Genomic DNA, 22553 nt, shown 5'->3' on the forward strand with positions numbered 1-22553 from the left:
GCTTCTACATTTTGTATTTGCAAAAGGAGAAAATTAAAAAAAACTGAGCAAATCATCACATCAAAAAAGGCAATTTAATTAAACTCACCAGATAAATTAGTATCATAACAAATAATCTCATTAAACTATCAAATCAAGCAATATCAAATTCATAACGTTAACAACATCACGACTGACAGCAACAAATTTAATATCAACACCATTAACATTGTTGACTTCATTTTCAACATTAATATCACTTAAAATATCATTATCAACAATGCATATAGGTCACTAAATATGATCAAGTCCTTTAGGGGAGAAACAGACTTGGGGTTTAAAGAGGAACTGGTTGATTCCTCATAGATAGGTGGCAACCATAAGTACTGGTGATGCCTCACTGAATGGGGATTGATTATGAGTCGGATGCTGACAGTGTGTGCAGGATCCCTTCCATACCCAGTGTGTGAGAAGCCCAACAAACAAGGAATCACAGCTGGATCCAGAACATAAAGCACAGCACATAAAAGAAGGAAGCACAGAGAAACATCTGGCCATTAGCAATCATAATATAATGAGACGTAAGAAATTGCTGGAAATATAATAGTGAATTAGTGGGACTCAGATTGTTAGTTAATGAAAAATCCAGCAACGTGTTCTGGAGATGAGATAAGCCCCAAGTTTGGATTTGCCACAAATTCTGGGTCAATTTACCAAAACCAAATAAATTTATGTCTTGCAATTAAACTCTTCCCTGAGGTTCAATTTATGTAATAAAACTGATGGATTCACAGTAGTGACATGAAAGTATTTTACATTAAGGCTGAGTAATTTATGTGGTGAGACCCCTGTTAAGGATATGATGTATAAATCATGACATACCACAAATCCAAGGGCCCTGAAAATGAATAAAGAAGTTTGAAGTTTTAATGAAGCAGTTTGTGAATTGTTCCTATAGGTTTTTTTGTCAGTGTCATGCAGTTTATTCACATGAGTTATTTTGCTTTCAAATTTTTGTAGCATTGAAGAGAACCGGGTTTCGGGATACAAAACTGTTCTGACAATTTAAAATTAGAAAATATTTAATTCAGAGGTTAATTATGTAATAAACTAAAAATCTTTTTGTTTATTAATGTAGCCATGATGGGCATTTATTGTTCCTTAACTACCCTGCAGAAAATGACGGTGATCTGCCTGCCTGCTGTCCATTTTTTGCAGGTATATCTACAATGCTTTGAATGAGTGAGTTCTGAGATTTTAAGATATGCTTACAAGTCAGTATAGTGAGTGGCTTGGAGGGGAACTTGCACATGGCTCTGTTCCTGAGTATGTGCTGACCTTCTTTTTCTAGATCTTAGTGGTGTTTAGTGAATTTCTGCAGTGCACCTCTTCATTTATTAATTCACAGGACATGGGCATCACTGGCTAGGCCATTTTTATCGACCATGCCTAATTGTTAATTGCTGTTGGTCTGGAGTCACATGTAAGCTAGATCAGGTAAGGCCAGAAGTTTCCTTCCCCAAAGGGCATTAGTGAACCACATGGGTTTTTCCCAACAATTGACAATGGTTTCATGGATTCTCTACAGTGCCGAAGTAGGCCATTAGGCTCATCGAGTCCACACCAATCCTCCGAAGAGCAACCCATCGCGACGCCCCCACCATCCTATTCTTGTAACCCTGCATTTCCCATGGCTAAGCCACCTAACCTGCACATCTTTGCAATGTGGGAGGAAGCCAGAGCACCTGGAAGAAACCCACGCATTTATGGGGAGAATGGGCAAACTTCACACAGACAGTTGATTGAGGCTGGAATTGAAGCTAGGTCCCTGTCACTGTGAGGTAGCAGTGCTAACCACTGAGCCACTCTGCTACCCATGGTCACTGCTGGAATTCAAATTCCACCATCTGTCATGGCAGGATTCAAACCCAGGTCACCAGAATATTATCTGTGTCTGTGTATTAATAGTTTACTGACAATACCACTAGACCATCACCTCCCACTAGTAGATGGTATACAGTGCTGATCCCCACTGTCAGTGTTGGAATGAGTGGATGTGATACCGATCAAGTGAGCTGCCTTGTCCTGGATGATGTTAAGTGTTTGGCGTAGTTGCTGAAGCTGCACTCATGCAGGCAATTCCATCTCAGTCCTGACTTGTGCCTTAGATATTGTGGACAGGCTTTGGGGGAGACAAGAAGTAAGCTAATAATTGCAGTTCTTTGACCTGTTCTTGTTACCATGAATTTATATGGCCTGTCCAGTCCAGTTTCTCATCAATGGTAATCTCCAGGATGTTGAGAGTGAGGAATTCAGCAATGGTATTGTCATTGAATGTAAAGGGTCAACGGTTAGATTACCTTTGGTTGAAGATAGACATTAACTGGCAGTTGAGAGAGTGAATGTTACTCATTACTTACAGACACAAACCTAGATATTGTTTAGGTCTTGCTGCATATAGATAAATATTTCTTTACTGTTTGAGGAATCTGCAATAATAAGCAAACATCTCCACTTCAGTCCTTATGATAGCACCCTACCCTGAAGAATTCCTACTGAGATATCCTGGAACTGAATGACTAACCTCCAATAACCACGACCATTGCACTTTGTGCCAAGTATGACTCTTATCAGATGAGTTTTCCTGATGATTCCAAATTACCCTTGTTTTGCTAGGGCTCCTTTATGCCACACTGACTCAAATACTGCCTTTGTGTCACAAGCAATCATTCTCACCTCCTCTGATGAAGGGTGTAGGCCCGAAACGTCAGCTTTTGTGCTCCTGAGATGCTGCTGGGCCTGCTGTGTTCATCCAGCCTCACATTTTATTCTCACCTCCTCTCTTGGCTTCAGCTTTTTTATCTATGTATGAACCAATGTTGTAATGAGGCCAATGTAAAACTTGCGGTGAGTGTAACATTTTAAGAAGCGCCAGGATTCAGGTTAGGAAAACCTTTTCGTGAAAAGAGCAGTTTCCGACTGAAATGTGCTGTCTCAGCCTGTGTTGGAGGCAGGACAAATCAAGGTTTTTGTAAAAGGGTTGGAGAAGAACTAAGATTTACAGGTATAGAGGACAGATAGAAATGTGAAACTAGCTACATAGCTCTTGCAGGGAACCAGAAGGAATATAACGGCAGTGAGTTACCTCCACTCAGAAGTAAAATGAGAAAAAATTGGAAATAATGGAATTGTTTTAAACTTGTCCTGTGTAACCTGAGCCATCTCCCAAGCGTACACCAAAGATGTCATTTCCAAGTTTTACTGCTTTTGCCATTGTATGCTTCTTTGATAGGATTTTAAATTGACCTTGGTGCACTCTCATTTTTCAATTCCTCTATTCTTATTCAAGTAGGTACACTGTTCCTGATCATGATGTACTGGTTTCATTTTTAGTGCTTAAAGAAGTTTGCAGATGAAGAATTTAAGAAAGCAGCAAAGGAAAATAAAAATGAAACCATAAAGCCATCAGCCTTACATTAGTGGCAGGGAAAATACTAAAACCTATCATTGAGGATGAGATAAATGAAAACTTGAATTAAATATAAATGTTCAGACTCATCATGGATTTGCAAATGGAAAATTTCAAAGAATGAGAGGTGATCTGATTGTGATCTACAAAATACTTAAAGGGATAAACAATGTAGATGCAGATAAAATGTTTCCAATTCTGTTTATAACTAAGATGGGGACAATTCTTTTTACACAGAGGATGATGAGTCTTTGGAATTCTCTAGGCTAGAGGGCTGTGGAAGCTGAGTTGAGTATATTTAAAATAAATGTTGATAAGTGTTTGGATATCAATGATGATGAGTATGGTGATAGTCTAAGTAAAGGCAATGAAGTGTTTGATCAGCCATGCTCATATTAAATGCTGGAGCAGGGTCAGCAAGATGAATAGCCTATTCCTGCTCCCATGTTCCTATGGCAACTTAAGCACAGTGCTCTTTAAGGAGGGTACATGGAATTTTGGTACTGAATGCCATATTGATTGGTTAAGTATCAACTAGTCGTCCAAATATTATGTAATGTGATGCTCAATATTTCATCAACACTGCAACAAGAGTTGTGAAGAAAAGCTTTGAAACATATCAGAAGACTTTCTGGGGGACATTTAAGAAGCACTCTATCAACGTTTATTCTGGAGAGTCTCTGCAATCTTCCCCTGTAAAGAGCAAATGTTGTGTTATTCCAGCATATTTGACTTACCAGAAGAAGGGGAACCCTTGTTCTAAGGAACTATGTTGTGGAGCATCTTTGTGCAGGCGGAATGGGAAGAAAATATGAGGTTAAGCAGAGTAGCACCAGCTGCTGAAGCTGAGAAGGACAAAAAGGCTGAGGGAGGCTCCTTCCCATTTACGGGTACAGGATATTCCTCCTCCACCAACGCCTCCTGAACTATACCAGAGTCTGAGATACAGCAGACCAAGCAGCATCTTAGGAGCACAAAAGCTGACGTTTCGGGCCTAGACCCGAAGATGCTGCTTGGCCCGCTGTGTTCATCCAGCTCCACACTTTGTTATCTCGGATTCTCCAGCATCTGCAGTTCCCATTGTCTCTATATTAGAGTCTATCTTCTCCCTCATTCCTTGAGCATTCCTGGGCTCTGTGGCTATGTGTCCCCAGCACATTATATACCGTCACTGGAAGTGGCCGTGACCAGCCTCATAAGCAGCTGCAGAAATATTGTGTCCATTCAGCACTGAGTGTTAACCCTTCAGGTAGCTGAATAAAGCAATGCAGGGAAGGTCAATTCTGGTCACCCAAACTTTGAATCAAAACTGTATGCCAATTCCAGCCTTTCAAACAGGTGTGCTTTATTAACTCAGCTCCCATTTAGTTTCCTGCTTCCAATCTTTACGTAATAATCTCCACTAACTTCTTCAAGGCAAATGTAGCAATTGCTAAACAGGACTGATTTACAAAGAGCTCACTCTCTTAGCTTGAGAGATAATGGGAACTGCAGATGCTGGAGAATTCCAAGATAATAAAATGTGAGGCTGGATGAACACAGCAGGCCAAGCAGCATCTCAGGAGCACAAAAGCTGACGTTTCGGGCCTAGACCCTTCATCGGAGATGGGGATGGGGTGAGGGTTCTGGAATAAATAGGGAGAGGTGGGGAGGTGGACCGAAGATGGAGAGAAAACAAGATAGGTGGAGAGAGATAATAAAATGTGAGGCTGGATGAACACAGCAGGCCAAGCAGCATCTCAGGAGCACAAAAGCTGACGTTTCGGGCCTGGACCCTTCATCAGAGGGGGGAATGGGGAGAGGGAACTGGAATAAATAGGGAGAGGGGGGAGGCGGACTGAAGATGGAGAGAAAAGAAGATAGGTGGAGAGAGTATAGGTGGGGAGGTAGGGAGGGGATAGGTCAGTCCAGGGAAGACGGACAGGTCAAGGAGGTGGGATGAGGTTAGTAGGTAGATGGGGGTGCGGCTTGGGGTGGGAGGAAGGGATGGGTGAGAGGAAGAACCGGTTAGGGAGGCAGAGACAGGTTGGACTGGTTTTGGGATGCAGTGGGTGGGGGGGATGAGCTGGGCTGGTTGTGTGGTGCAATGGGGGGAGGGGACGAACTGGGCTGGTTTAGGGATGCGGTGGGGGAAGGGGAGATTTTGAAACTGGTGAAGTCCACATTGATACCATTAGGCTGCAGGGTTCCCAAGCGGAATATGAGTTGCTGTTCCTGCAACCTTCGGGTGGCATCATTGTGGCAGTGCAGGAGGCCCATGATGGACATGTCATCTAGAGAATGGGAGGGGGAGTGGAAATGGTTTGCGACTGGGAGGTGCAGTTGTTTGTTGCGAACTGAGCGGAGGTGTTCTGCAAAGCGGTCTCCAAGCCTCCGCTTGGTTTCCCCAATGTAGAGGAAGCCGCACCGGGTACAGTGGATGCAGTATACCACATTGGCAGATGTGCAGGTGAACCTCTGCTTAATGTGGAATGTCATCTTGGGACCTGGGATAGGGGTGAGGGAGGAGGTGTGGGGGCAAGTGTGGCATTTCCTGCGGTTGCAGGGGAAGGTGCCGGGTGTGGTGGGGGGTTGGAGGGCAGTGTGGAGCGAACAAGGGAGTCACGGAGAGAGTGGTCTCTCCAGAAAGCAGACAGGGGTGGGGATGGAAAAATGTCTTCGGTGGTGGGGTCGGATTGTAAATGGCGAAAGTGTCAGAGGATGATGCGTTGTATCCCGAGGTTGGTAGGGTGGTGTGTGAGAACGAGGGGGAATTTCCCCTCCCCCTCCCATTCTCTAGATGACATGTCCATCATGGGCCTCCTGCACTGCCACAATGATGCCACCCGAAGGTTGCAGGAACAGCAACTCATATTCCGCCTGGGAACCCTGCAGCCTAATGGTATCAATGTGGACTTCACCAGTTTCAAAATCTCCCCTTCCCCTACTGCATCCCTAAACCAGCCCAGTTCGTCCCGTCCCCCCATTGCACCACACAACCAGCCCAGCTCTCCCCCCCCCACCCACTGCATCCAAAAACCAGTCCAACCTGTCTCTGCCTCCCTAACCGGTTCTTCCTCTCACCCATCCCTTCCTCCCACCCCAAGCCGCACCCCCATCTACCTACTAACCTCATCCCACCTCCTTGACCTGTCCATCTTCCCTGGACTGACCTATCCCCTCCCTACCTCCCCACCTATACTCTCTCCACCTATCTTCTTTACTCTCCTTCTTTGGTCCGCCTCCCCCTCTCTCCCTATTTATTCCAGTTCCCTCTCCCCATCCCCCTCTCTGATGAAGGGTCCAGGCCCGAAACGTCAGCTTTTGTGCTCCTGAGATGCTGCTTGGCCTGCTGTGTTCATCCAGCCTCACATTTTATTATCTCTCTCCACCTATCTTGTTTTCTCTCCATCTTCGGTCCACCTCCCCACCTCTCCCTATTTATTCCAGAACCCTCACACCATCCCCATCTCTGATGAAGGGTCTAGGCCCGAAACGCCGGCTTTTGTGCTCCTGAGACGCTGCTTGGCCTGCTGTGTTCATCCAGCCTCACATTTTATTATCTTGGAACTCTCTCAGCTTGTTCTTGTTAATGTTTTTCTTCCTTTTCTTTCTATTAGCTTTTACACTCTATTTTGACCTACTGTCTGTCTTTTTCTTTTGGACAATAATGTTACTCTAATTCAGATTTTTTTTTGCTTGTCATTCTCTTTGTACCTTTCTTTTTGCCTTTCTTTCACTGGTTCAGGAGATAGACTATCGAGAATCATGTCCCTGTAGATCATCAAGTTGTGCAGTACAAAAACAGACCTTTCAGCCCAACTCATCCAAGCTGAGCAGATATCCCAAAATATTCTAGTCTGACTTGACATCATTTGGTCCATATCTCTCTAAACCCTTTCTCTTCATATACCACTTGTCTTTTAAATGTGTATTGGTACTGGCCCCACCACTTCCTCTGGCAGCTCATTTCATACACAAACCACTCTCAGCATTGAAAGGTTGCCCCTTAGGTCCACTTTAATTTTTTCCATTCTCACCTTAAACCTATGCCCTCTAGTTTTGGATTCCCCTACCCTGGGAAAACGACCTTGGCTATTCTTCCTAACCATGCCCCTCATAATTTTACAAACCTCTATAAGGTCTTCCTTCAACCTCCAACACTCCAGAGAAAATAGCCCCAGCCTACTCAGCCTCTCCCTATAGCTCAAACCTTCCAACCCCGGCAACATCCTTGTACATCTTTTCTGAACTGTTTTAAGTGTGACAACATCTTTCCTATAGCAGGGACACCAAAATTGAATGCAGTATTCCAAAAGTGGCCTAACCAATGTCCTGTACAGCTGCAACATAACATACCAACTCCTCTACCCAATGCAGTGACTAATTAAGGCAAGCGTACCAAACACCTTCTTCATCACTCTGTTCTACCCGCTACTCCACTTTCAAGAAACGATGAATCTGTATCCCAAGGTCTCTTTCTTCGGCAACACTCCTGATGTGATCCCAGATCAAATAGTGACACCCTGTTTTCAATTTGCAGTCACAGAAAGCTGTGCCAAAAATATTCTGCAGTCTCAGGCATTAGGAACAGCCTCCAATCAAGCTTCCCTGTTCCAGCAATTCCTGCTTCATTGTTTGAGAAAGACAAAGAAGAACAAAGCTCAAAGTAAACTATTGCTAGCACTGACCTTTTGTTAGGCTGAAAAAAATACACTCCTTGTTGAAGCTTTTCATTTTGTATTCATCAGGACAGTTCATAAGAACAAGGGGAAAAACAAAATTTATGAGAGGCAAGTGGTGATGATTTAAAAATGGAATCTGATTTATGAAGACACTGCCATGTAAATTACACCCATTGACAGAAATTACCAGACTGGCTTTGTTTCAAGTTTAAATTTTAAACCAGACAGGTTAATTCTGATAAGGTAATATGTAGTTAAAAAAGCTGATAGTGATGGATAAATATTGACAAAAAAATATTGCGACAAAGGCAAATATTTCGACCAATAATCAGTTCAGGAGAAATTATCTTCATTTAATAAAATCAAGGCTATCAAATCATTTAAAACGGAAAAGGGGGAAAATAATTTATAAACTAATCAAACTCAGGAAGGATAGAAGCCCTGGTCTGGATGCATTGCTTCTGCATATTGAAAGAAGTTGGAGAGTTTAGAAAAATAAGAGACAATCCTAATGAAACATACAAGACTTGTAGACAGTTTAGATCCAGAGAGATAGTGAGAACTGCTGATGCTGGAGTCTGAGATAACACAGTGTGAAGCTGGAGGGTAAAGATCTCTCACCTGTCATGGGTCATACATTCCCTTTCTTTGTCTAAGTGAATAGCATATCATCAAAACCATTGCTTCCTAACAAACTTTATATACTTGCTGAAAATTGCTTACAAATGGTTGACTGCCTTTATTAAGTACCTGTGATCATCAACCCCCAAAACCTAACACAATTGCCAGAACTGGATTTCATTCTCAAGAAGTGACCACAGCAGAACTCAGTACAATGGCTCTGCAGCATTATTTATCTCTTTGTATTCCTGCGGCCTGAGAGGAAATAAAGACTTCAGTTTTATGTGTGTCCACCTACACTTAGAGATTACAAGAGGAAAACATGCAAAAATAGAAAATTTCTGTGAAGCTGGTACAGAATTTTGGTTGAATGGTGGAGAATGGAATAAAACATTAACATTGAAATAAAGAATAGCAGGAGGGAAAACTAAGCAGCAGGAGGGTGTCAGTTGAATCGCCAATTTCCATGAAATGTAATTCCACAAGGATCGATGTCTGGGCTTGCACACTTAATTTTTATCTGTGATCCTAGTGAGGGAATCAGGGACATGTCTGCAGGGTCATGGAGTTCATGCAAACATATATGTGGATTCAAGAACCTTCAGTAAGTAAAACAGTTTCCAGGCAGATCTGGGTGTATAAGGGAATTCACCTCCGTCTAACAACCATGCAGTTCAATGCAATTGTATGTAAGTGTGAGTAACAAGTGGAAAAAGATGTAGGTAGGTAGGATATCAGCCACTGTTCCTGAGGGTCTTTCTGTATTTGCCTGTGTTGGAGCTTGACAATTGGTTATACAACTTTTCAGATACCATTTCAAATCAAGAACTGGGCAGCTGAGGAAGAATGCCCATGTCTCCCGCAGTTGGAATGGAACTGAACTTATGCTGTTACCATTGTTCTGATGCATTCTGTAGCTTTCTAGCTAGCAGGGGACACCAACACCCATGACATGAGTATGATAATTCTTAAATCATTGATAATCCATGACATGAGGTTATTGAGAAAGCAAACAGAATGCTCTCATGTACTGCCAATTAGAAAACATGAAGGGCCAATGCTGTCTCCGTGCAAAGTATTTTTAGGCTTCATCCAGAATACTGTGTCCAGTTTTGGTTCCTCTCCCGCTTCACAGTAAGTGTTTTCAAAATCCTTGCCAAAGATTCTGGAAAGGGTTAGATACTGGTTTTAATAGTTCTTAAATGGGCTTAAAGGACTGGGACTTCTGTAAAAATATAGATAGGTTCAGGAGGATCAGAAACCAAGAAAATACATTCCACAAGCAAAGAAGAATGTTAGATGTTAGAAGATATTTCACTGTGCTGTTTGTTGATGACTGGCTCATGCAGTTAGTGCAGATTCCTGCAATCATTCAAGAGGCGGCTGGAGATGTTCATGTTTTGGGAATTGAGGATGTATTTCTTGTTCACTGTGATCTCCCGGAGCTCCTTCGGTTTCCTTCAGGATCAGGAAGGAATTTCCCAGAATGTTTTCCTAAATTACCAACACCAACATCAACATCACTAACGTCAACTTTGGCATCACAGATGTCAACATTGACACAAGCATTATTATCACTGACCACACCGCACACACACACACCCACACACCAAAATCATCTTCAAAATCTTCAATATAAATTCATTATCATTTGACCACATCAATTTTGGCACTGGGCCATAATCATCCGTATAAACATAATGATAGTAATAATCCCAAATATCCATTATAAACCATACAACCTTACCCGTAACAAACATTGGAAAAGAGATGAAAAGGATTGGGCAATGTCACAAAGAGCTAGGAGTGAAATGCAAGATATGGTTGAAGGGGTAAGAGTTGGAAAAGAGGACACTGCTTCTCAGGATGGGAAAGCCTAATATGGTCTGTGTAGCAAGGAGGGGAAATGAGGAGTGAACAAGTGAAAATGATAGACTGCAGTGTACAAAGAGATCTGGAGACCAAAGAACGAAGTGAGGAAGGAGAAGGATTTATAAATGAGGGTGTAGGTCAAATGGAAGATCAACAACAATCCCTGCTGACCCCTTTCCTGAGTAAGCCACATTTGCCCCTAAGAGACCCACTCTTGCCCTGAGTGACCCATTGCCCACTTCCTGAAATTTGTACCATTTCTATGGGGCAGGAGGATGGGGGTGTAGCTAGAGACTTGCTCACTGGTGATGTTCAGGTTCTAGAAGTGGAACTTGGATAAAGTCTTTCCTGAAATTTGGGTGGTTGAGATTGGGTGACAAAAGAGTCTCAAGAGCTTGACTGATCTCATCAGTCTTCTGTGATTGCAACCTGTTCACCAGTGGTGACCAGATCCCTAGGGATGACCAGATCACTCATGGCATTCAGTATCTGGGAAGTGGCAGAGATTGTATTACCATTGTCTGTAATGGCTGAATGTGTGGTTTCCCTGACCAACCCCTCATAAGACAGCATGGTGGCAAAATGTATACAACTCCCAGCAGATTCATCTCAGAATGCTGACTCCACAAAACTAAATCCACCTCAATCCCCAGAAACAGTAAGATCCACAAAACAGGTATAGAATACTGCAATTGCCAGTACTAGTTTCACACCCAAAATCACACACATATAAGTGCGCATGAAGTTGTATGTTCACATAAACATACATTTGCACTTACATATATCCATACATACACATGGACATTTATTCACCTGTGCAAGCACTCAAATATGTACACCCACATGCATATCACATATGTGCTTGCATCCTCACACACAGGCAGAAATATGCATGCAGCAGATATTGAAAGGGTGAAGCTGGGTTACTATTGAGACTGGCTGCACACACTGGCAAATGGATGCTTGGTCTCATTTGCTGGGTATGGTTGGACAGTCACTGAAATGTTGAGCACACTTGAAGAAGCAAGGATCAACCCCAGTGATTTGCCAAATATCCCCAACTCCCGGGAAATTACCTGCATGTGATGATTTTTGCTGAGAATGAGATGACTTAGCTAGGATGCTACAGGAGACTGAAGAGCAAGATGATGACTCAGACTGGAACACTCAGTTAGACAACCCTCTAGCAACAGGAATTTCCCCATCAGTTGGTCCCGCATTAGAAGTTAGGAAAGGAGAAGTGAATAATTGTGACAATGAGAAACTCTCAGCAGTCTGAGCTCAGGCAACTTACCAACTGATGTGAAAGTGAGCTTCCAGCCTTGGTTATCCCCTGAATCATCACTGTGGAAGGTAATGTGAATACTGCTGCTGTTTGTATTGACCTTCCCAGGACTTTTATCTCCACAATACGGACCAAACTCATTTATTCCAGCTTTAATCTACAACAGACAGACACCAAACACAGAGAATGAAACAAGAAATCTGAACTTGGCTGGAACCTGATTTGCAGGTTAATGGAGAAAAAATAAACAGATCAACCAGTATATAAACAAAACAAATGATAATCAACAGCCCCGCACTCATGTCCCATGTGATCATTTTGGTGCAATTTAACTACAACTGATTAAAATTTTACAAGTTGTTCTCAACTGGATGGAATGTGTGCTCTTGGCCAGATAAGAATCCTAATGCAGCAAATCAGTCATCAAGAAGAGGAGTCAGTATTCAGAGAGCTCTCACAGAAACATAAAAACTAGGAGCTGGAGTCAGCCATTCAGCCCTTTTAGCCTGCTCCACTATTCAGTATGATCATGACATCCTCTTTCTCAGAGTCCTCTTTTGCTGAATTCTAAACTGTTCGCAGTCCTCAGGTTTACAGCCTTTTTGGCAATTCTCTTTATCTCTTCTTTGGATCTAATACTATCCCTAAATTTCTTATAAGCCATTGTTGAGTGATCTCTATTGTCACACCAGATAGGAATGGATAACTATTGTAATTTATAAATAGGTGTCTTAGCTATTAGCCATAGTTTATCCATTGCCTACCCATTTCGTAATGTTCACCAATCCATCATTGTCAACTTGTGCCTGATATTTTCAGTTAATGGTTAATCTTCCCGAACGGACCCCCCACAACAGGTTGTTAATTAAATTTTTTGCATTGCACAATACCCACTCGAGGAAATCCTCCTCCACAATTTTGTTGCTAGTTTGGTTTGTCTAATCTATATGTAAATTAAAGTCACCCATGATTACAATAACCTCACTGCATGCACCTTTAATCTCCTGTGTAACGCCTTCCCTTACGTGTCTGCTACTGATTGGGGACCTACAGTCAACCCCCAACAACGTTTATTGCCTCCTGGTTTTTTTTATCTTCACCCATATAGATTCCTCAGCTTGACTTTTCAAGCGAATATCATTCCAAACTATTGTACTGATTGCCTCCTTTACGAAGAGTGCTATCTGCCTTTTTTATCTATTTGCCTGACCTTCCCAAATAATGAATACTTTTGGATGTTCAGTTTTCCCCCTTGATCACCCTACAGCTATGTTTCCATAATTACAGCTATACAGTAACCATGTATATCTATTTGTGCTGCTAATTAATCAATTTTATTGTAAAGGCTCTACACATTACCACACAAATATAACACAATGCGGAGCTGGAGGAACACGGCAGGCCAGGCAGCATCAGAGGAGCAGGAAAGCTGAGGTTTCGGGTCGGGACCCTTCTTCAGAAATGGGGGAGGGGGCATGGAACGCTGAAAAAATTTATTTCAGAATTCTCTCCCCCCTCCCTCATTTCCTCAGAACAGGGTCATCGGACCCAAAACATTAACTCTGTCTTCTCCTCCACAGATGCTGCCAGACCTGCTGAGCTTTTCCAGCAACTTTGCTTTTGTTCCTGATTTACATATCCGCAGTTCTTTTGGTTTTTATCTGTTATGTCTGATTCCAGCATCTCTTACTATCTCTGACACGTTAAGACACAATGTCTTTATAATCTTGTTAGTCATCTAATTTTGATTTTGCACTGTGGCCCCATTTGTTTGTTGCCATTTCTTTTTCTGTGCCTTTTACTTTTGCTTATACATTTCTCTCTTTCAATTCTATTCTCAATGTCTATCTCCTTGATCTGGTTCCTACCCTCTTGCTGTTCCAGTTTAAACCATCGCTGACACAAAAGGCAAAGAGCACCCTCCACTCCTCCCTCCCACTGAAGACATTGTTGGCCAAGATGCAACACATCCTGTTGAACTGATTCCATCTTCCCAATAACCAGTCCCAATGTCCCAGGAATGGTCCCTTAAAGCATTTCTTCAACCGTGTATTCACCTGGTATTTCTATATTTCTATTCTCACTATCATGTGGCACTGGAAGCAATCCTAAGATAACTACTTGTGAGGTCTTATTTAGTAATTTACATCTTACTCCCTATATTCTGCATGTAGGATCGAATCTATTTTTTTACATATGTCATTTGTACTGGTACGTACCATGAGCACTGTTTGCTCTCCTCCTTAAAAATGTTTTGCAGCCTCTCTGAGTCTTTATTGACCCTTGCACCAGAGAGACAACTGACTATCCTGGAGTCTCTTCTGTGGCTGCAGAAACAGCTGTCTGTTCCCATTACTATTCAACCCCCTACCATTTAGCTCTGACATTCTTCTTTCTCCTATCTCACACAGCAGAGCTACTCACCGCCCTGACTGATGCCGTTATCCCTTGAGATATTGCCTGTCCCCACAGTAACCTTTTGCGGGGTGGGGATGGACACAAGGATCTCTTGCACTACCTGCCTTCCTTCATTCCACCCCACTACTACCCCCACCCCCCAACCCAACCCCGGCCTGGTCAGTTGTTACCTGCAGTATGACTACCTCACTGAACATGCTGTTCGTGATAATCACAGCGCAGCCATGATCCAGCTCCAAAAATGCAGATGTCAGTAGCTGCAATTGGACACACATCCTTCACCCATGGTCACCAGAGACACTGAAAATGTTCTTGACTTCCCATATGGTGCAAGAGGAGTATATCACAGGTATGCAAGCTATTATTGTGACTTCCTTTTAGGACAAACATTTCAATTACACCCTTTAGACAACAATGATTACAGATGGGACCTTTTCCACTCCAAAAATCCTATTACAGTCCAAAGTTCCTGCCTTGTTTCAGCTGAAGGACTGCAGCAGTTTAATCAGTAGAAAAATTAGAGGTGGAAGTACTTGCTTGACCTCACTCCAGAGCTTTCTAATTTAGAGCTATTTAAAGACACACCCAAACATCACCATCTCACTAAATTCAACACTCTCCACTTGCCCTGCTTTATACTGAATTCTTCCCAGTGTGCTTCACAGTGATGCTGTACTATCAGAGGATGCTACACTTTGGAGAGTCAGCACTGAAGGACCACCATACTGTCAAGATTTATTAACATTCTGTGTCTCTGTTAATTCTATATTTGAGGTCACTGCTGAATGTTTCTCACGTGTATCATGTTCCATGCAATGACGCACCTTCAGGTAGTCATAGGGGCACGGCACATCAGGGTGATCTTCTAAATCAAAGATGTCTGCAAATTCCAAAGAGATGGTGAATCCTTCCTCCAGTTCAATGCGGTATAGGCAGTCTGAGCTTTTGGGGTATGAATTGGGATAGTCTGGACTGCTGATCGTGCCTGATTTCTCAGTGAATACATTGTCACGACACTCAACTTGTGAGAAATGAAAAGAAAGAGCAAGTCAACAAATCATTAACCAGGGACAAGACAAGAACTGCAGCTCATGATCAGCCAACAATTTGCTTAATTTCAAAGTTAAAAGGTGACAGGAAACTGAGATATGGGGTAAAAAGTGAGGAAGGTGGTGACAAACCCCTGAACGGAACAGCTAGTGGGTGGTATGTTCAGACATGAGGCAGATACAAGCTAACATGGAAAAGTGGAGCAATACACTGAGATAAAAACAATGAACAACATGAAGTAAAATGCTACATTGTCAATCATTGGTTTGATCACACTGTATTCGATCTGGGAACACTGCACTTATAGGAAAGAAAAATTGTCCAGTGAGTTGTTGTGATCTAGAACCTGCTGCCTGAATGGGCATTGGAAACAGATTTAGTTGTAATTTTGAAGGGGAAATTAGTTATGTTAATGAAGGAGAACAAGTTGGAGAGCCCAGTGAACAGAGTAGGACTGCAGGGTTAGCTGTTAAATGTTATAAATGAACCAACAATGGCACAATACGCTCAATGGCATAGTTATTTCAATCCAATAATAGTGATAATACACAGACTAGCTTATGACATGAGCGCACACTGTCAGTCTGAGTGTGGTACAAAAACGGCCAAAGACACAGTTCATGAGCAGGAGTTTGGTCATGTACCCTCTAGAGCCCAATCTTGCCATTCTGCAAGATTATGACTGATCTTATTACTGATTCCTGCCCACCTCTGTTCGCCTCTCACTTCTCACCTCTCTGCTTAATAGGAATGTATCTGACTCTGATTTAAAAATATTCAAGGACTTTGGTTCTACCACCTTTTCAGGGAGATTTCCAAAGCATCATGGGCACATTATGTAAAAAAAATGTTATTTTTGAATAGTGATCCTAGTTCTACATTCTCCCACAAGTGAAAACAGCCTCTCTATATCCATTTAATTAAGATTCCTCAGGAACTTACATGTTTAAGTCAGGTTGTCTTTTACTCTTCTAAACTCCAGTCGATACAATCCTAGTCTGTCCAACCTTTCCCTGTCTGAGCTGCTTCCAGTACTGTGCCCAGCATTCCAGATGGAGTCTCACCAGTAATCTGTATTACTGAAACATAGCCTCCCTACTTCTGTGATAATAAAATGTGAGGCTGGATGAACACAGCAGGCCCAGCAGCATCTCAGGAGCACAAAAGCTGACGTTTCGGGCCTGGACCCTTCATCAGAGCAACAGCCTGTTCCTGCCCCACCGAACTCATCTCCACCTATCTGGACTCCATTTTCTCCCATTTGGCCCAGGAACTCCCTATCTACGTCTGTGACACCACCCACGCCCTCTACCTCCTCCAGAACTTCCAATTCCCTGGCCCCCAACACCTCATTTTCACCATGGATGTCCAGTCCCTATACACCTGTATTCCGCATGCAGACGGCCTCAAGGCCCTCCGCTTCTTCCTGTCCCGCAGGCCCGACCAGTCCCCCTCCACCAACACCCTCATCTGCCTAGCCAAACTCGTCCTCACCCTCAACAACTTCTCTTTCGATTCCTCCCACTTCCTACAGACAAACGGGGTGGCCATGGGCACCCGCATGGGCCCCAGCTATGCCTGCCACTTTGTAGGTTACGTGGAACAGTCCCTCTTCCGCACCTACACAGGCCCCAAACACCACCTCTTCCTCCGTTACATTGATGACTGTATCGGCGCCGCCTCTTGCTCCCCAGAGGAGCTTGAACAGTTCATCCACTTCACCAACACCTTCCACCCCAACCTTCAGTTCACCTGGGCCATCTGCCCCACATCCCTCACCTTCCTGGACCTCTCAGTCTCCATCTCAGGCAACCAGCTTGTAACTGATGTCCATTTCAAGCCCACCGACTCCCACAGCTAACTAGAATACACTTCCTCCCACCCACCCTCCTGCAAAAATTCCATCCCCTATTCCCAATTCCTCCACTTCCGCCGCATCTGCTCCCACGATGAGGCATTCCACACCCGCACATCCCAGATGTCCAAGTTCTTCAAGGACCGCAACTTTCCCCCCACAGTGGTCGAGAACGCCCTTGACCGCGTCTCCCGCGTTTCCCGCAACACATCCCTCACACCCTGCCCCCGCCACAACCGCCCAAAGAGGATCCCCCTCGTTCTCACACACCACCCCACCAACCTCCAGATACAACGCATCATCCTCCGACACTTCCGCCATCTACAATCCGACCCCACCACCCAAGACATTTTACCATCCCCACCCTTGTCTGCTTTCCGGAGAGACCACTCTCTCCGTGACTCCCTTGTTCGCTCCACACTGCCCCCCAACCCCACCACACCCGGCACCTTCCCCTGCAACCGCAGGAAATGCTACACTTGTCCCTGCACCTCCTGCCTCACCCCTATCCCAGGCCCCAGGATGACTTTCCATATTAAGCAGAGGTTCACCTGCACATCTGCCAATGTGGTATACTGTATCCATTGTACCCGGTGTGGCTTCCTCTACATTGGGGAAACCAAGCGGAGGCTTGGTGACCGCTTTGCAGAACACCTCCGCTCGGTTCACAATAAACAACTGCACCTCCCAGTCGCAAACCATTTCCACCCATTCCTCCCATTCTTTAGATGACATGTCCATCATGGGCCTCCTGCAGTGCCACAATGATGCCACCCGAAGGTTGCAGGAACAGCAACTCATATTCCGCTTGGGAACCCTGCAGCCCAATGATATCAATGTGGACTTCACAAGCTTCAAAATCTCCCCCTCCCCACCGCATCCCAAAACCAGCCCAGTTTGTCCCCTACCCCCACTGCACCATACAACCAGCCCAGCTCTTCCCCTCCACCCACTGCATCCCAAAACCACTCCAGCCTGTCTCTGCCTCCCTAACCTGTTCTTCCTCTCACCCATCCCTTCCTCCCACCCCAAGCCGCACCTCCATCTCCTCCCCACTAACCTCAGCCCACCTCCTTGACCTGTCCGTCTTCCCTGGACTGACCTATCCCCTCCCTACCTCCCCACCTATACTCTCCTCTCCACCTATCTTCTTTTCTCTCCATCTTCGGTCCGCCTCCCCCTCCCTCCCTATTTATTCCAGAACCCTCACCCCATCCCCCTCTCTGATGAAGGGTCTAGGCCCAAAACGTCAGCTTTTGTGCTCCTGAGATGCTGCTGCGCCTGCTGTGTTCATCCAGCCTCACATTTTATTATCTTGGATTCTCCAGCATCTGCAGTTCCCATTATCACTCCCTACTTCTGTATTCAATTCTGCTCACAATCAATAACATTCAAGGACATTTCCACAGATGAGAAACTTCAGTTGAGCCTAGATAGACGAAGTTGGGACTGTTCTCTTTGGAGAGAAGAAGGCTAAGAGGAGATCACAGAGAAGTTTTCATGAGTGGGATGGATAGTGCATTGGGAGAAACTGTTCTCACTCCTAAAAGGAACAAGAATAAATAGGTATAGATTTAGGATCAATTGTAAAAAGAGAAAAAGTGCTCTGACAAAAACTTTTTTACTCAGTGAATAGTGTCTGGAATGTACCATGTGGAAACGTCGTGGAAGCAAGTTAAATTGAGAGGACATTGTATGATTGTTTGGACAGAAATAGCGTGCAAGGATATGGGGAGAAAACAAGAGACTGGGGCTAGGTAATGATGGTTGTGTGAAGATATAGTGCAGGTATAATGGGCCAAATGTCTTCTTTCTGTCCTATAATACTATTGTGGTTCAGTATTTCTATTAGCTTTCCTAATTACTTGTTGCAGCTTCAGATTAGCCTTTGTGATTAATGCATAAAGAAACCCAGATCAATTTGCATTTCAGACCTCTGCAATCTCTTCCCATTTAGATAGCATACTTCAATCGTTCTTCTTACCAAAATGGGCCATTTCACATCGTTTGGCATTGTACTCAATTTTCCAGTTTGCCAGGTCTTTGCCTGAGCATTTAACCTATCAACATATTTTTGCAGCCTCCATATTTCTTCTGCAATCTGAAACCCCATCTTCTACCTTGCATCCAAGTCATTGATATTAATTATAAAGGTTAACATTGCAGCACCAGTCTATGTAGTACACCACTCGTTACCAGCCACAAAATGATTCATTAATGCTGACTGTTTCCTGATAGCCAGCTAATCTATCCATGCCAATATGTGATCCATATACGCAAACAACATGAGTGTATATTGCCAATGTGTTTGAGTATACACAGATAGGGTGTGGTACATGCTTAGTGTGAATGTACATGGCCACTGTGAGTGGCAACATATATGGTCAGTAGTGCACACTGTCAGTGCAAATTTGAGTGTACACAGTCAGTGAGAATCTACTGTAAAACGGTGTATTTTTATTTTTCTGTATTTTTTTTATTTTAGACTGAAAAGGGAAAAGGATTATTATAAAACCAGAAGGGTTACTGCATGTCTTGGAACTGAATAATCTGACATTCACTGTAAGCACTATTTACAAAGCTGCTGGTTCAAGTCGTAGTCGGAGAACATGCAGACAAGCTGGAGCAAAAGAGGTGCAAATAATTAGAGATTCAACTGGCAACATGGAGCTAATTATTCGTTGAACCTAGTGACCAATTATCAATGTCAAAAGGCCTTCTGCCTCCCAACAACCACATGATTGGTTTTGAGATAACTGAACAGGTTGGGCCTATAAACAAGTTAGTGACAAGCCATCAGACTTCAACCAGCTCAGGACCACTCTCTGTTCTCTGCAGTAAAAGCTACTTTTAGCCTGGCCTGTATTTTCTGTCAGCTTACATATGAAAGTCAGATAAATTGGGGGGCTACGAGTACATTTTAAAATTTAACTTCAGCAGCCACTCTGGGAATAGCTGGTCTTGATTTCCAGTATGCTAACCCAGTAAGTCACAACAGTACACTGTGCAAATGTCAGTGTATGCAGCCAGTATGATTGTGAATGTGACAATACCTTTGCAGGTCCGATTATCTGAATGAAGGATATAGCTGAATCTGCAGGAGCAGTAAAATCCACCGATGAAATTGTGACAGAAGTGGTCGCAGACCAATGCTTCATCCAGCTTCTCCACACACTCATCGATATCTATAAAGAAAAAGGCAATTCATTACCTCCATCCTACACCAGGTATTCCAGTGACCAGTAAAATAACCAAAGGCTAGACAAACACCACTGACAGGAGAAACTAGTGATCAATCACTGATTCCTTCTCTTATCCCTTCACTAGTGTCTCTACACTAAGAATGTGACTTTGCGCTCTCCTTTCACGGCAACTTCTCCAACTCTTTTCTCCTCCCCAATATATTCAGTCTATCATCAGCATCAATGTTTGAAGTAAACTTTTCTTCTTTTATCTCAATCTGTCCTGAATGATTCACAGAGACATAGACGGCTACAGCACAGAAAATGACCCTTTGCCATATTGAGTCCACATCGATTAAAAACAGCCACATAACTACTCTAACCCCACTTTCTAGCACTTGGTCTACAGCCATGTATGCCTTGACATAGCAAATGTACATTCAAGTGCTATTTCTCATTCTTGGCATATTCCATGTCCTCCACAGCATCCCTGTCCTCTCAACCCCATGATCATGGGCTTAATCATTCACCAGACTCCCTTTCTCCCTCACATTCTGTCTATCTCTCCCTCTCTCCCTCACCCTTCTCTTTCTCTCTCTCTTTATCACTCACATTCTACACCTCTTTCAATAAATTTTATTTTTTTTGTTGAAAAATGCACATTGGTTGGAGTTTTCCATCTTGCCATCTTCATGATAAATTTGCAAGAACTTGTAAAAATTCAGGGGTTAAGAATATTTGTCCAGCATTAGAGAAGAATGCTGACTGGTTAGCAAGTGCACTATAATTGCTACCAGTGTAGCTATCTTTGACACTGCTTGACTATTAACAGGTAGGCTTTGCTTAGTACACCACACAAATCATGGTGATTTAGACTCACCATCATTGTGTGAATCAGTATTCACTGAATTTATGAATTTGGTAACTTGCACAGCTGAGTTCAGTTTCAATGTATACCCAAATTGATGGTGTTGCCATGGGATTCTCACTAGGCTCAGTGGCGGAGCCATCCTTACAAAGACTGTCCCCACTGTTAAGCAGTGACAGACCTGTCCCCACAAGTACTGTAACCCAGTGCTTGATAGTCATAGCCTCATCCCCAATAGTACTGTGCTTCTGTTATACAATGGCAGTCCTATCCCCATTAGTACTACATCCCAGTGTTATACAGTGTCAGACCAGTGCCTATGAGTACTGTACCCCAGGCTAACAGTGACAGTCCTATTCCCAGTGTTCAGTCGTTCTGTTGAACCACAGTCAGTTTAAAGGGAGAAGTTCTGAACATTTCTAGGTGGCTTACCTTCTCAAAGTAATAATGGTGAGAATTATTTCTAATGCAAGTTCCTATACTGACTTCATAATGCAGCCTGCATTACTGGGGATTAATCAGTTCTAGGGTTCCCCGTTGCACTGCCTCCCTGGTTAGTATCCCTCCATGCCTTGGTGACTCATTCTCATCCTCTGCTCCTTAAACTCACCAATTAGATCCGACATTCGCACAATGACAAGAAGCAAATGGGTTCTGTTTGATGGGTGATTTGGTGGCCAGTAGGCCATTTCCAGTGGGATTCTGCAGGCTTCCGCAGTATTGGGCCCTTTGCTGTTTGGGATATATATTACCTGTTTAGACTTTAATATGGGAAGTTCTGCAGATGGCAGAAGAATTGGCCCTGTGGTTGATAATGAAAGGGGTAGCTGTAGATGCAGGAAGGTATCAATGGATTGGTCATCTAGACAGAAAAGTGGCAAGTGAAATTCAAACCAAAGAGTGTGAGGTGATGCATTTGGGAAGAGCAAATAAGGCAACAGAATTGACAATATATACAATATATAGGGTATATTATATATGTAATACATGATATATGATATATGTATTACATGATATATAATACAGCGATAAGAAGTGGAGACAATGAGAGAGATCTTGGAACTTGTCTGTCAGACCCTGAAAGTAACACAACGGTAGATTTGTTGCTCACAATGGATATGGAAGACTTTAGCGGCCAAAAGCTAATGTACAAGAGCAAGCTGACTGAAGTTTGAGAATTTTGTACAGTCTGGTCATCACATCACAGGAAGAATGTGATCACATCACGGGGTGTCACCGGGAATGGAGAGTTTTAGCCAGGGAGAAGAATCGGATTGCCTGGGTCTGGTT

The 22553-nt window shown here is 43.4% G+C and overlaps 1 protein-coding gene across 1 annotated transcript in view; it reads right to left on the reverse strand.

The window, feature by feature from the left end:
- The window catches only part of masp1 (MBL associated serine protease 1), a 132378-nt gene that overhangs the window by 84610 nt on the left and 25215 nt on the right, over positions 1 to 22553 (reverse strand). The window contains exons 4-6 of the mRNA XM_059651172.1: positions 20267 to 20398; positions 15133 to 15329; positions 11900 to 12047 (exon numbers count right to left, since the gene is read on the reverse strand). Of these exons, the coding sequence (XP_059507155.1) occupies positions 11900 to 12047; positions 15133 to 15329; positions 20267 to 20398 (477 nt within the window). The remainder of the gene's footprint in view (positions 1 to 11899; positions 12048 to 15132; positions 15330 to 20266; positions 20399 to 22553) is intronic.

The sequence above is a fragment of the Stegostoma tigrinum genome, chromosome 14, assembly GCF_030684315.1.
Source record: "Stegostoma tigrinum isolate sSteTig4 chromosome 14, sSteTig4.hap1, whole genome shotgun sequence".
Lineage (NCBI taxonomy): Eukaryota > Metazoa > Chordata > Chondrichthyes > Orectolobiformes > Stegostomatidae > Stegostoma > Stegostoma tigrinum.